Raw genomic sequence first — 12,185 nt, forward strand, 5'->3', positions numbered from 1 at the left:
CTTAGTTTGACCGTGGTGATGGTCTAAGTGCGAGTAGGTCCGAATTTTCAGCACAACGTTACAAAGGAGTATTGACTTTCGGAAGGCAATAGATCCTAAACCGTAACTCGGATTAAGACGAGGTCTAAACGGAAAATCATCTACTCGAAACGAAATAACTGAAAATAAACTTTCCAGTAGCCCAGGTGGTCTGATCAGATACGAAAAACAGTAGGTTAGGTGCTCCGGTGGGGTTCTTAGTACTTGATGCTCATCACGGTTCTCATCCTTGATGCTTGTAGCTTCAAGTGTACAACTCGTTGATAGTTTAGCATCACCTTGACTAAGATTCCACCATCAATACACAATATGTTAAGACCAAGTAAGAATACAACTCAATCAAGAGTCTTAGATGGATGATGAACCAAAGTTACATCATATCCTTAGTCTTAACACAAATTCAAGTCACATTTACAACTAAAGCTACAAACTTTACATCAATCAAACAAGTATGAACACAATTTAAGTCAAATGAGGTGATAGAACCCTAAGCTAGAGAGCTTGGATCCATTTCACACAAGTTACAAGGTTGCAAAGCTAGAAAGCTTGCACCTTTGATGTTCTTGAAGATCTTGAAGCATAAAGCTTGGATCTTGAAGCTACATGGAGATTACAAACACAAGTTTGAATCTTTTCAACAAAATAACAAGATCATAAGTTAGAAAACTTAAATACAACAAAAAGATATGAAGATTCAAGCTAGAAAGCTTGAATCTTGATTGTTCTTGAAGATCTTGAAGCATAAAGCTTGGATCTTGAAGATACATGAAGATTACAAACAAAAGTTTGAATCTTTATCACAAAATAACAAGATTAAAGCATAAAATAAGTATATCTACAAAGTTGGTGAAGATTCAAAGCTAGAAAGCTTGAATCTTCCATGTTCTTGAAGGATTCATACTTGAATCAACAAGATAAAATCAAGATCAAAGTTAAAGTTAAAGGAACTTGATCTCCATATAATGATGATGATGAGCCACGAATTTGAAAAGAAAAAGAGGAAGAAAAGAAAACTTACAAGAATACTAGAAAGGAAGGAAAGAAAAGAGCAAGTGTGTGTGAAAATCAAAATGAGAGCAAGTGTAAAATGGGAGAAGTATGGCTAGTATTTATAGGCAAAATAAATGACAAGGATTGATGACATGGAGGCCTCCTTGGCCGTGATTTTCATGGAGGGGAGGGGGAGACACCATTTTGCTTTTTGGGTAGTGGTTGTCTAAAGCATGTACTTATGCTAGAATCCCATGTAACCATATGGATAATCCTTATCCAAATGCTTGTATGACTCATTAATTAATTTATTTAATTTATTTTATTTATTATGGGTCACTAGTAAATAATACTTGGGCTATTTAATTGGGTCACTAGCTAGAGTAGGGTGGGCTTAAGTCCAACAAGGTAGAAAGTCCAACAAGACTAACTATTGTGCAAAATTAAATTACTACGCGTAATTAAGCATCCAAAAACCCAGGTAATTATTATTATTATAAAATAATAATTAATATTTCGCAGTCATAATATTTCGATTACGATAAAAGTTAAACGTGCGCGCAGTTCGCGGTTTATTCGAAACGTCAAATAACACTAACGGTTATAAAGGCTCCCAATGATCAAGTTATGTATCCTACGTACTCTAAGGCACGTTTTAACATATAAATAGAGGTAAACCACGTAAATCAAGTTTCCAGAGTATAAAGTAACACAGTACGCACAAATACGCAATTTCGCAAAAATACAAGGCACAAAAGCAAGTCGAAAAAGCCGGGTCGTTACAATATATGCCTAACATTTATATTCAATATACATCTTAGAAGATAATGCGCCCAAGGAATCTGCACAAAAGGATTAAAGCAGATCTAGGCTAGATATATAAGGTCAATTTATAATTATGTAGTCTGAATGATAATAAAGCATTACAAATTCATGAAACACAAAAGTTAATATCATTAGGAATGATGGGCTGAAAAAGTATACATTCAAAAATAAAATAATTATACGTACTTTTCTATAAAATGAAACAGAAATCAATGAAACACACAACCACATAACAAAGGCGCTCTTAATTTTCTGTTTCGCTACCCACCAACTGATTCTCGCACAGTGCTTGCAACACTAAACTTGTAGTAGTAGCCTTCTGATCATCAAACATAAAAAAAGTTAGATAAGCATGTAATAACTTAACATACCAAACTCACAAAATAGCAAGGATGTACCTTATTAGCATCTTCCTTGCCAGAGATATGTTTTAATGTCAATTATGTAACTTGCTTCCTTTATTCCTTAACTGCATCATCCTTATTTCATTTAAACTCATCTGCTTCTTCTCCTTCTCATCTTTCTCTTTCTTGCTTTTCATTTCCTCATCAACAAAATCAATCTGCAGTTTTCTTCCTTAATCCCAGTGTTCTCTTTATCATCTAAAACACTACTTAAGTTCTTGAATAGTGTACGTTTCTTGATTGGCGTCACATGGGTTTGGTGACCAACATTTAAGATTAAGGAGTTTTGTACCGGGAGACAGGGGGCTGAAAAATCTATGAATTGATTCTTCTATGCGATAGATGAATCTTCAAAACCTTGTGTTGCTTACACTAAAATCTGCATACACCTTCTCAATGATTTCGTTTTCAGGGACTTCCTTGATCATTGTGGGGAGGTTATCCATTACAAAGGTTTCATCAACTCTGCAATATAATGATTTTAATATTATGTTAACAGAAGCACTCGCGATATCATATTTATAACGACATTAATCTCATACTTAGGCTTAATATTGACAAATCAATGAATTATATATCAAATACCCGTGATTTCGGTCAGTTCCATACTTCCATATCCATTGCAGTGATTTCATCAGCACTAATGAAGGGAATTGCAACTACATCAACTGGATTACAAAACAACTAAATTCGAATAACCTAATCATATATCTTGACTTACCTACTGCACCATCGATAGATTGTTTTGGATTATCAGAATGAAGCTTAGGCATTTTATCGAACATGTGATGTACATTAAATTGAGCAAACCTAATACAAAAATGATCTTTGTATAAAAAACAGAATTAAAAACAAAATGGATCTCAATCAATAGTATCAAAAAATAAATAGAATTAAAAACGTAAATCGGATATCACCTGCTTGCAATACCAATCAGGCATCTTAATTGCTTGAATTCAAATTGCAGATAAAATTACCGAAACGGCATCTGTAACGATAATCAAATCGAATAAGAACAATTGTGATATTACATGAAATCCAAAAATTGATATTACCTATTTCAAACCCTAATCGTCGATTAAAATTTTAAAACCCCAGATTCGTAGTAAATTTATTGATTGGCGGTAGAAATCCGATTACGATTCGTCATAAATCGCAAATACAAGGGGTATAAATCAGATTTACGAATCAATGAATCATAAATATAAAGGGTATAAACCCGATGACGAATCAAAAGTATTAAAGAATAGTTTGATAAAACGAAACAATTGAAGATATCGTTCATAGGTCTTCATAAACCTACGAACCCTAATTCTACAAAGAGAGAGGGAGGTGTTTATTTAGTTCCTGTGATAATGGAAACAATACAATAAGACCCCATAATTTAATTAGGAACGGAATATTTGAAGGGTACTGTTGTCAATCAACAATTGAAATTAAGGAGAGAGACAATTGTTGAGTGATCAATTAATCTAATAGATGATATTGAAAGTTATTTTTAATCTAATGGTCACTTCTTTTCCATTTAAAATTTTTGAAAAATGATTAGGTGAAGATGACTTTATTATTATATATAATATAGATATAGATATAGATAATATTTACCTTACTAACAAATAATAGAAGATATCGTTAAAGAATTTCTTACCTTGATTAGTGACTTGTGCTTGCTTAGATAAACCTTGATTATACGGAGCACTTCGTGCTAATAACGTGTTATAATTTAGTAGTTTATAACTATCTTTAGTGGTTTATTTCAATTATAATCTACTACGGAGTAATAATAGAGAAGAAAGAAGGATGTATGAAATATTATTGAATGATTGTGTACTCAATATCCTTACAACTGATTGATATTTATAATAATAAAATTTTAGTATATATCCGTGTCTTCAATGATATATGTTAAGTGAAATAGTAATAAAATTTGGATTCATGTGAAAATTGGCGTCCAACTTCACTTTAGTATCAACTAGTGTTCGAACCCTCGCTTCGCGCCGGGGGTTCGGTTTTTAATGTATTTTATTGCGTTTAGTTTGTAAAAATTTTTTGTGGTTAACGATGATATTGTTGAAACGCAACTCGAGTAAAACTAAAAGGTATAACCCGCGAAAGATTTAAATGTTATTTAAAATTAACAATATATGTGTATCTCCGCGTTTCGCTATGGAGTTGTCGACTTTTAAAAATTTAACGGGGAATTAACGTGAATGAAAAGTACCCCAAATATTTAGCGTTTTTTAAAAAGCGCCCGTTTTGCGTATAGCTAGTGACATTGTGTTCCTAAAATTATTTCGAGTTTAACGATGGTGGCGGAAAAATTTAACTCGTTGCGAGTGCGAAGATATGGCCCGTTGAATATTTGGGTGGAGTTTGATTAAGATTTTTTATGAGAATGGGTAATTGACACTTTACCCCCCTGTTTGAGGGGTGGATTTGATTTTTTGGATAAAGTGTGGGGTGGGTTGTGGTTGAATTTGCCAAAAAAAAAAAAACAAAAAGTCGAAAATACCCCCGAGTACTATTCATTTGGCCTTTGTCTTTTAGAATATAGGTTTAACGATGGTGGCGGAAAAATTTAACTCGTTGCGAGTGCGAAGATATGACCCGTTGAATATTTGGGTGGAGTTTGATTAAGATTTTTTATGAGAATGGGTAATTGACACTTTACCCCCCTGTTTGAGGGGTGGATTTGATTTTTTGGATAAAGTGTGGGGTGGGTTGTGGTTGAATTTGCCAAAAAAAAAAAAAGTCGAAAATACCCTCGAGTGCTATTCATTTGGCCTTTGTCTTTTAGAATATAGGTATAACTAGTGGAGGAGTCCTCGCTCCGCGTCGGGACTCCGTTTCGGATATAATTTGTTGTGTTTCGTTCGTAAAATTATTTCGTGTTTAATGGTTATGTCGGTTAAACCTATCACAAGTCGTAGGAAAATTTAAAGGCGGTTAAAAATTTAGGTGGATTTGTTGAGGAGTTTTATGAAAAATAAAGAAGTTACGATTTGACCCTTGAATTTTAACTTTAGACCCCTATGGAGTTTGCATTTTTTACCCTAGGAATTTACATTCGGCGCCCTAAAGTTTATAATGGTTCTGAATGTTTAGTGTGGTGTTATTGTGGGTACAACATTTTTGCATGACGTATAAACGATTAAAGCATGGGAAAAACTATTCATAAAGTCTTTGTCTTTTAGAGATGTTGATATATATATATATATATATATATATATATATATATATATATATATATATATATATATATATATATATATATATAATGAGTTACGTAGTTAATTTATAATAAGAAAAAAAAGTTAAACAATAATAAAGTAAAAAATGATGTGGTTGATTTAATAATAATAATAATAATAATAATAATAATGAATAGTTGTTAGTTAGTAAAAATTGTGGGATCGATTTATAATGAATGAGAAGTGTAATGGTTAAAGTATAAAATGCGAAAACTATGTGGTAAGTTTGTAAAAGCTATAAAGTTAAGTGTTATAAAGGGCGATATTGAATTGTGAAAAAATAAAAAGATTGAGGGGTGTTTGTGAAACTATTGAGGACTACTATTCATTTGTTCTATATATATGGACTACTATTCATTTGTTCTATATCATTTAGATATATAGATATTGAATTGTGAAAAAATAAAAAGATTGAGGGGTGTTTGTGAAACTATTGAGGACTACTATTCATTTGTTCTATATATATGGACTACTATTCATTTGTTCTATATCATTTAGATATATAGATATTGAATTGTGAAAAAATAAAAAGATTGAGGGGTGTTTGTGAAACTATTGAGGACTACTATTCATTTGTTCTATATATATGGACTACTATTCATTTGTTCTATATCATTTAGATATATTCATTTGTTCTATATATATGGACTACTATTCATTTGTTCTATATCATTTAGATATATAGAGTAATATAATATAATAACACTGGCTATAAATTTATTTCTTTTTTCTAATTTCTAAAATCCCTAAATTGTTGCTTATTACACCGACGCCAAAAATAATACGGAGTAATTACTACCAAATCCTTTACCTATTCTTTATTTATTAAATTCATTTTTCTAAGTTCAATTCAATTGAGTTGAATTTTGTTTCAACTTCCAAACCTCATAATTTTCGTATTTAATTTTGACTTGCCAGATCTGAACTCTCATCTGCTTGACTAGGTTTGATTTGGTCTTGCTATTTTAATCTCGATTTGTTTTTAGATCTTGTTAGCCGATTAGACTGAATCTGATTATATATATACGTATGTGATGTGATTTAGTTGGTATTGTTAGTGTAATGTTTATTATAGTTTTAGTTCTATATATGTAAGTCTGTTGTTTGATTGATCATGTTGTTATTGGAAATATTAAGGCTTATGATTATTATTATTTAGTTTTTGTTGTACATTTTCTAGTTTTTGATTAATTTTATAATATATATATATATATATATATATATATATATATATATATATATATATATATATATATATCATGTGTTTGTATTTGATTGCTTTAAGTTTAATAGTCTAAATTAAGCTACAAAACGTTTTTACCTTGAGTTTTTAGGGAAAAGTTCAATTGTTCAATGTTAATGATGTTATAAACAAGTCTATAATGCTATTAGGGATGTTTGTATCAGAGCGTTTATTGTAATTACAAGAATTAAAATTTAGGATGAAATCGGTTACTTAAAGTTGGTGAGCGGTAGTCTATAATTATATTCCATTCTTTATATGAAACTGAAGTTTGCAGTAATCAGTGTAAACACATGTCAAACTTCAAATTTACTTACTTTGTTTATAGGTTTCGTTATCTTTAGTTAGGCCATTATTATTAGGAGAAACCGATTTCAGAATGTGCAATTGGAACATGTTTACTCTGTTTATCTATTGTTATTATACTAAAGTTATGTTGCTTTATATTTCTTTAAGTATTTCATGACCTGAATATTGCTCCAGTCTGTTAATTTACCCTGAATCTTGATATTTTTGGTGTCTTTCAGTTGGTGAGTGTTTGCATCCTTTTTCCAGACAATGAAGAAGGCCTTTGATCAAACTGTCAGGGACATGTAAGTTCAGTTCTTTTATCTTTGAGATATCATTTAGTTTAATCTTAATTGCTTCATGATGCTTGACTTATACTTCATTTCACGCAGTAAAAGAGGAGTCAACAAGACGGTTCTTAAAGTTCCTTCAGTGGAACAAAAGGTAAATATCTGTCCTTATCCCTTAAAATTTATGTGTTTGAATTATTTACTCCGTATAATTTTTTGTCCATGTTTTAATCCCAGATTCTTGATGCTACAAGTAATGAGTCTTGGGGTCCACATGGATCGCTTCTGGCTGATCTTGCAATGGCTTCAAGAAATTAGTACAATACTTGTCATTTTTTTGTTATACCTGAAAAGAAAAAAAAAAAACCTTTTATGCAACAAAATATCTCATTATTCTTTTTACATGTGCAGTCATGAATACCAGATGATCATGTCAGTGATCTGGAAGCGTATCAACGATACAGGGAAAAATTGGCGCCATGTGTACAAGGTAAATGTAACCAATTTTCGGTGGATAACTTGGACAATCTTTTCATGTCCAATTTGTAATGGTAAACGTAACCAGGGTTTACTTGCTTGTTTTTGCACTAGGGTTTGACGGTTCTTGAATACTTGGTAGCAAATGGGTCAGAGCGTGTCATAGATGAGATTAGGGAACATGCTTATCAGATAACGGTATAATTTTATATGTTGAAACTGATCTTTACATTCTAGTAACTTAATTGTTAGTTTATCGCTTATTTTTTAATTTGTATGTGTTTTGTTTTAATTTTTGAATAAATACGTGTTTTGTTTTTTTGTTGTAGTCCTTGTCAGATTTTCAGTATCTTGATCATACTGGGAGGGATCAGGGGAGCAATGTAAGGAAGAAGTCGCAAAGTCTTGTGGCGCTAGTTAATGATAAAGAAAAAATACAAGAAGTTAGGCAGAAGGCTGCCTCTAACTGGGACAAGTGAGTACTTTAAAGAAAAAAGTTTTAGAAAGCTGTGGGTAATTATTAAATATCTAACATACCTAATATAGAAATTTAGAAAATCATGGTTATTTATTAGATAGTTACTTTAATTGTATTTTAAAAGGTTCGCATGTGGTTTGAAATTTCTGTGGTTGTCCAGAATGGAAATTTCTTGCAATTTCAATGAGACATTTTGAAGTTTACGTTTGTGCATTCAGTACTACCTAAGTAACAAATAGGAAATAACATAGCTGAGATCACTATTCAGTTACTATTTTAAAAGTTTTGATTAGACATGTCACAATAACATTGCAAACAGGTTTCATAACACGTCAGGAGGTGGAAAGTACAGGCCTGGTTCGTATCCTGGTTCAGGAGGTTTTGATGATGATCGGAATTATGGAAGTAGAGATAATGGGTATGGGAGGGAAAGAGAATGGGGTGACGATAAATACGGTAGTCGTGATGGAGATCGTTACGGGGAAGAACGATACGGCCGGGATCGTTATAGGGATGAAGAATCACGCAGTAGAAGTTATGATGGTGACAACTATAGCCGAAGAAGTAGAAGTTCTGATAGAGATAGGGAACGGGCTTATGAAAATGATGGACCATATTCTTCAAGGTATGTTTATGCTCTATGTATTTTTTATAATATTGCACGTACTCTAGTCTTAGATTAAATGGCAAAGAAAGAGGTGGCAAATGAGCAAGGTGGGTAAGGATCAAAAGTGTTTCAAACAGGACACACCAAACCACACATTATCAAAGCATTAATTACCAAATGTTAATTGTGTTTTTAGTTTTGAAAAATTTATTTAATTCCCTTTTGTTATTTTATTGACGAAGCAAACTGACCCTGAACTTATGTTTGTATTTTATCTTATGACAGAGAAAGTAACGAGAAAGCTGATGGTCAATCTCATGATGGAAAGTAATATAGTTATCCGTCATATACTTTCTTTCTTGCTGTACTCGGTTTTTAAGTTCTGCTACTTTGTTAGTTAGTGTCGTAACGTAACATTAACTGATTGCTGAAATTTTTTCATTGTCCTAATCGTATTCTTTCTTTAATTTTTTTGTTTGGGGCAGTCATTTTGAGCGAAAATTTTCTGAACAAAATCTCGAGGTACCTCCTAGTTATGAAGAAACCGTTGCTAGCGGCCGTAGCCCCGCTTATAGCGAAAGGTAGAATTGTGGGTTATATATAATTAAGAAGTCCAATTGGAATTAAGCTGAAATTAGTCTGACTTTTTACTATTTTTAGGGACAGAGAGACGAAATCTGCATCCCCGCCTGTAACTACCAGTCATGATCCCACTATTTCTAGCAGCCATGTAGTTGCACCGCCACCAATTGCCGCTACTTCACCGCCACCACCACCAGTAAACACTATGCCTCCGCCACCTGCTGCCACGTCACCTACGGAAACATACGGGTTTGATGAATTTGATCCTCGTGGTTCATTTGGTTCATTTCCAGGTAAGAAAAAGTTATTCTCTATGTCCCGTTGGTACCATTTTCCCTTATTTGTATTTACTTTCTTACCTGAATGTAATCATTAATAATTTGTATCCACAGCAGCACCACCACCAACTTCAGGTGGTTCTGAAACGAATCTATTCGGTTCTTCCTCGGACCCTTTCTCTTTGAATGAATTGGCTATTGTCCCGGTTACAGTGGCAACTTCCGAACCTGATACTTTCACGAACTCGAATCCTGCTGGGCCCACATTTGTGGCTGCATCATCAGCACCCGGTGGCACTACTCAGGTGTGTTTCACAAACTTGAAACACCTAAATTACCCTTTTTATCTTTGTATTATTAGGAATGTTTAATTATTATAAAAATAACACATCTTTACTGCGTTCTCTATGCAGCCTTTTGATGATCCATTTGGCGACGGTCCTTTTAGAGCTGTCCCATCTACCGATGGATTCTCGGCCCCACCACAATTCAGTCAAAGTTCGGACCCACCTCAACCAGCGGTCCCTACACCAGACACTGCAAATAACTTCGGATACGGAACCAGTTTTGACCAAACTACTGATATTTTAGCTGAACTCCTACCGCCACCTGGACCTTTACAGACGAGTTTTCAAACTCCACCTGGCCAAAACACATTACCGTCGAGTTATCCGGGTCAACCTGGTCAACCTTCATTTCAAGGTGGACAATTTGCGTCGCAGCCTGGTTTCCCGTCCCAAGGTGGTCAAACCGTGGGTGAAGGTGGTTTTCCATCTCAATTGGGATCCGGTTTTCCCGGTTCCAATGGTCAACCATCTAATCAGTCAAACTTTTATGGGGGTTTTGAAACTCGGGGTTCTTCGGCTCCGGTGCAGCCTCAAGTTACTGCGACTTCAAGTTATTCTCAACAGCCAAAAGCTCAATCTGGTTCTACCTTAAATGCCTCAACTGGTGCCCTTGTTATAGTTCCTCAAGAACCAGCCAAGTTTGAGACTAAATCCACTGTCTGGGCTGACACGTTGAATCGTGGGCTTGTTAATCTTAACATAGCTGGATGTAAGTTGCTACATTTCATATGTCTACTAAGTCTTTAGTAGATGGGAAAAGATGAGTAGGTAAGGAGGTTAGGTCAATGGGTCAAACTGGCCCAGTTGGGGTTGGTCAATGGGTCAAACTGGCCAGTTGTGGTTCGTTAATGGGTCAAATTTGCTAGACGCAGTTCGTAAATGGGTCGAACTGCCAGGCTGGGCTAGTAAAGTTTCTTAGTATATAGTTAACATGTTTACTGTAAGTACAAAAACTAGAATTTGGATGAATTCAAACTGTTTGACCTGTTGGATTCATAACGTTCCCCTCATAGCTAAATTTTTAATTCAACTTGTTAAGATAAAATTCAACCAAAATAGGGGACATTAATGAGTAGACAACTTGAAATTGCGAGCTATGGTTTCTAGTCTATTGTTAAATAATATAATACTAGCTCTTTAACAGATTTATTTTTATATGCAGCTAAAACAAACCCGATGTCGAATATCGGGGTTGACTTTGAAGCCTTGAATCGGAAGGATAAGAGAATGGAGAAACCCAGCGCAACCCCTATGACTTCGAATGTAACCATGGGTAAGGCCATGGGTTCAGGTTCTGGGATTGGACGTGCTGGTGTGGGTCCACTCAGACCTCAACAGAACCCCATGATGGGTCCCAGCATGGCTGGACCTGCTTATGGAGTAGGTTATGGTAGCATGAACCAGCAGCCTATGGGTCAGTTTCAGATGCAACCTCCTTCAGGTGGTTATCCACCTCCATCTGGACCTTACAATCCAATGATGGTTCGTGGTGTTGGATATGGTCAACAGCCATATAGTGGCTACAGATGAATATCGAGTCAACTTAAATGTAGGAATGCGATTGAAAGGGAAAACTGAAGAGTTAATTTTGCCCAAACGTGTGAAAAAGGAACTTCTAAGAGTTAAATGTGATGTATAGAATGAATATTTTTTTTTGTGAAAAACTATCACGTGTATAATCGGATAATGTAATATTCATGGCCTTGATCTTTATAGTTTTTGTGAAATTTGTAATATTGGTGAATAGATTTTGTCCTATTGATTGTTGAAGCATGTACAAGTAAAAAAAGAATACTAGCTTTTGTTTTCATGTTTACCTTTTCAACTCAGTCAGAAGTTGTGATATATTAAACATGGCCGGATTAGAGATCTCAAGTGTCAAACCATAATCTTGATTATAGAGACAACCGAGCGTTCTAGCCCTTGATCGTTGGTTCTCTGTGGCGGCTTTAATACGTTGGGTCAATCTTGTATTTGGTCATTATAAGCTGTTGTGCATTGGTTTTGAATTTGCATTAGTCAACTTATATCATTTTGGTCTTAATAGCTTCAACTGCATTGATTCTGATTCGTGTTATGTAGCAGT

The 12,185-nt window shown here is 34.1% G+C and overlaps 1 protein-coding gene and 1 long non-coding RNA gene across 3 annotated transcripts; one reads left to right on the top strand and one right to left on the bottom strand.

Moving 5' to 3' along the window:
* Positions 1-2,972: 2,972 nt before the first annotated feature.
* LOC139871869 (uncharacterized) lies at positions 2,973-3,345 on the bottom strand. The gene is made up of 3 exons (XR_011766796.1): positions 3,314-3,345; positions 3,176-3,246; positions 2,973-3,068 (listed from the first exon to the last, which is right to left on the bottom strand). It is a non-coding gene; the product is annotated as an uncharacterized lncRNA (long non-coding RNA).
* A 3,931-nt stretch (positions 3,346-7,276) lies between these two features.
* Positions 7,277-11,903, top strand: LOC139873641 (clathrin interactor EPSIN 2-like). Of its 2 annotated transcripts, none has more exons than XM_071861580.1 (13): positions 7,277-7,345; positions 7,433-7,484; positions 7,568-7,647; positions 7,742-7,820; positions 7,922-8,005; positions 8,137-8,282; positions 8,605-8,910; positions 9,178-9,219; positions 9,378-9,473; positions 9,553-9,767; positions 9,867-10,057; positions 10,166-10,808; positions 11,262-11,903. In XM_071861580.1, exons 1-13 carry the CDS (start codon positions 7,311-7,313, stop codon positions 11,627-11,629), a joined length of 2,337 nt encoding a protein of 778 aa, XP_071717681.1. In that variant the 5' UTR covers positions 7,277-7,310; the 3' UTR covers positions 11,630-11,903. The 2 variants fall into 2 exon arrangements, with proteins under 2 accessions (XP_071717681.1, XP_071717682.1); XM_071861581.1 differs by having other exon boundaries at positions 9,870-10,057.
* Positions 11,904-12,185: the final 282 nt, after the last annotated feature.

The sequence above is a fragment of the Rutidosis leptorrhynchoides genome, chromosome 10 (genome assembly GCF_046630445.1).
Source record: "Rutidosis leptorrhynchoides isolate AG116_Rl617_1_P2 chromosome 10, CSIRO_AGI_Rlap_v1, whole genome shotgun sequence".
In the NCBI taxonomy this organism is placed as follows: domain Eukaryota; kingdom Viridiplantae; phylum Streptophyta; class Magnoliopsida; order Asterales; family Asteraceae; genus Rutidosis; species Rutidosis leptorrhynchoides.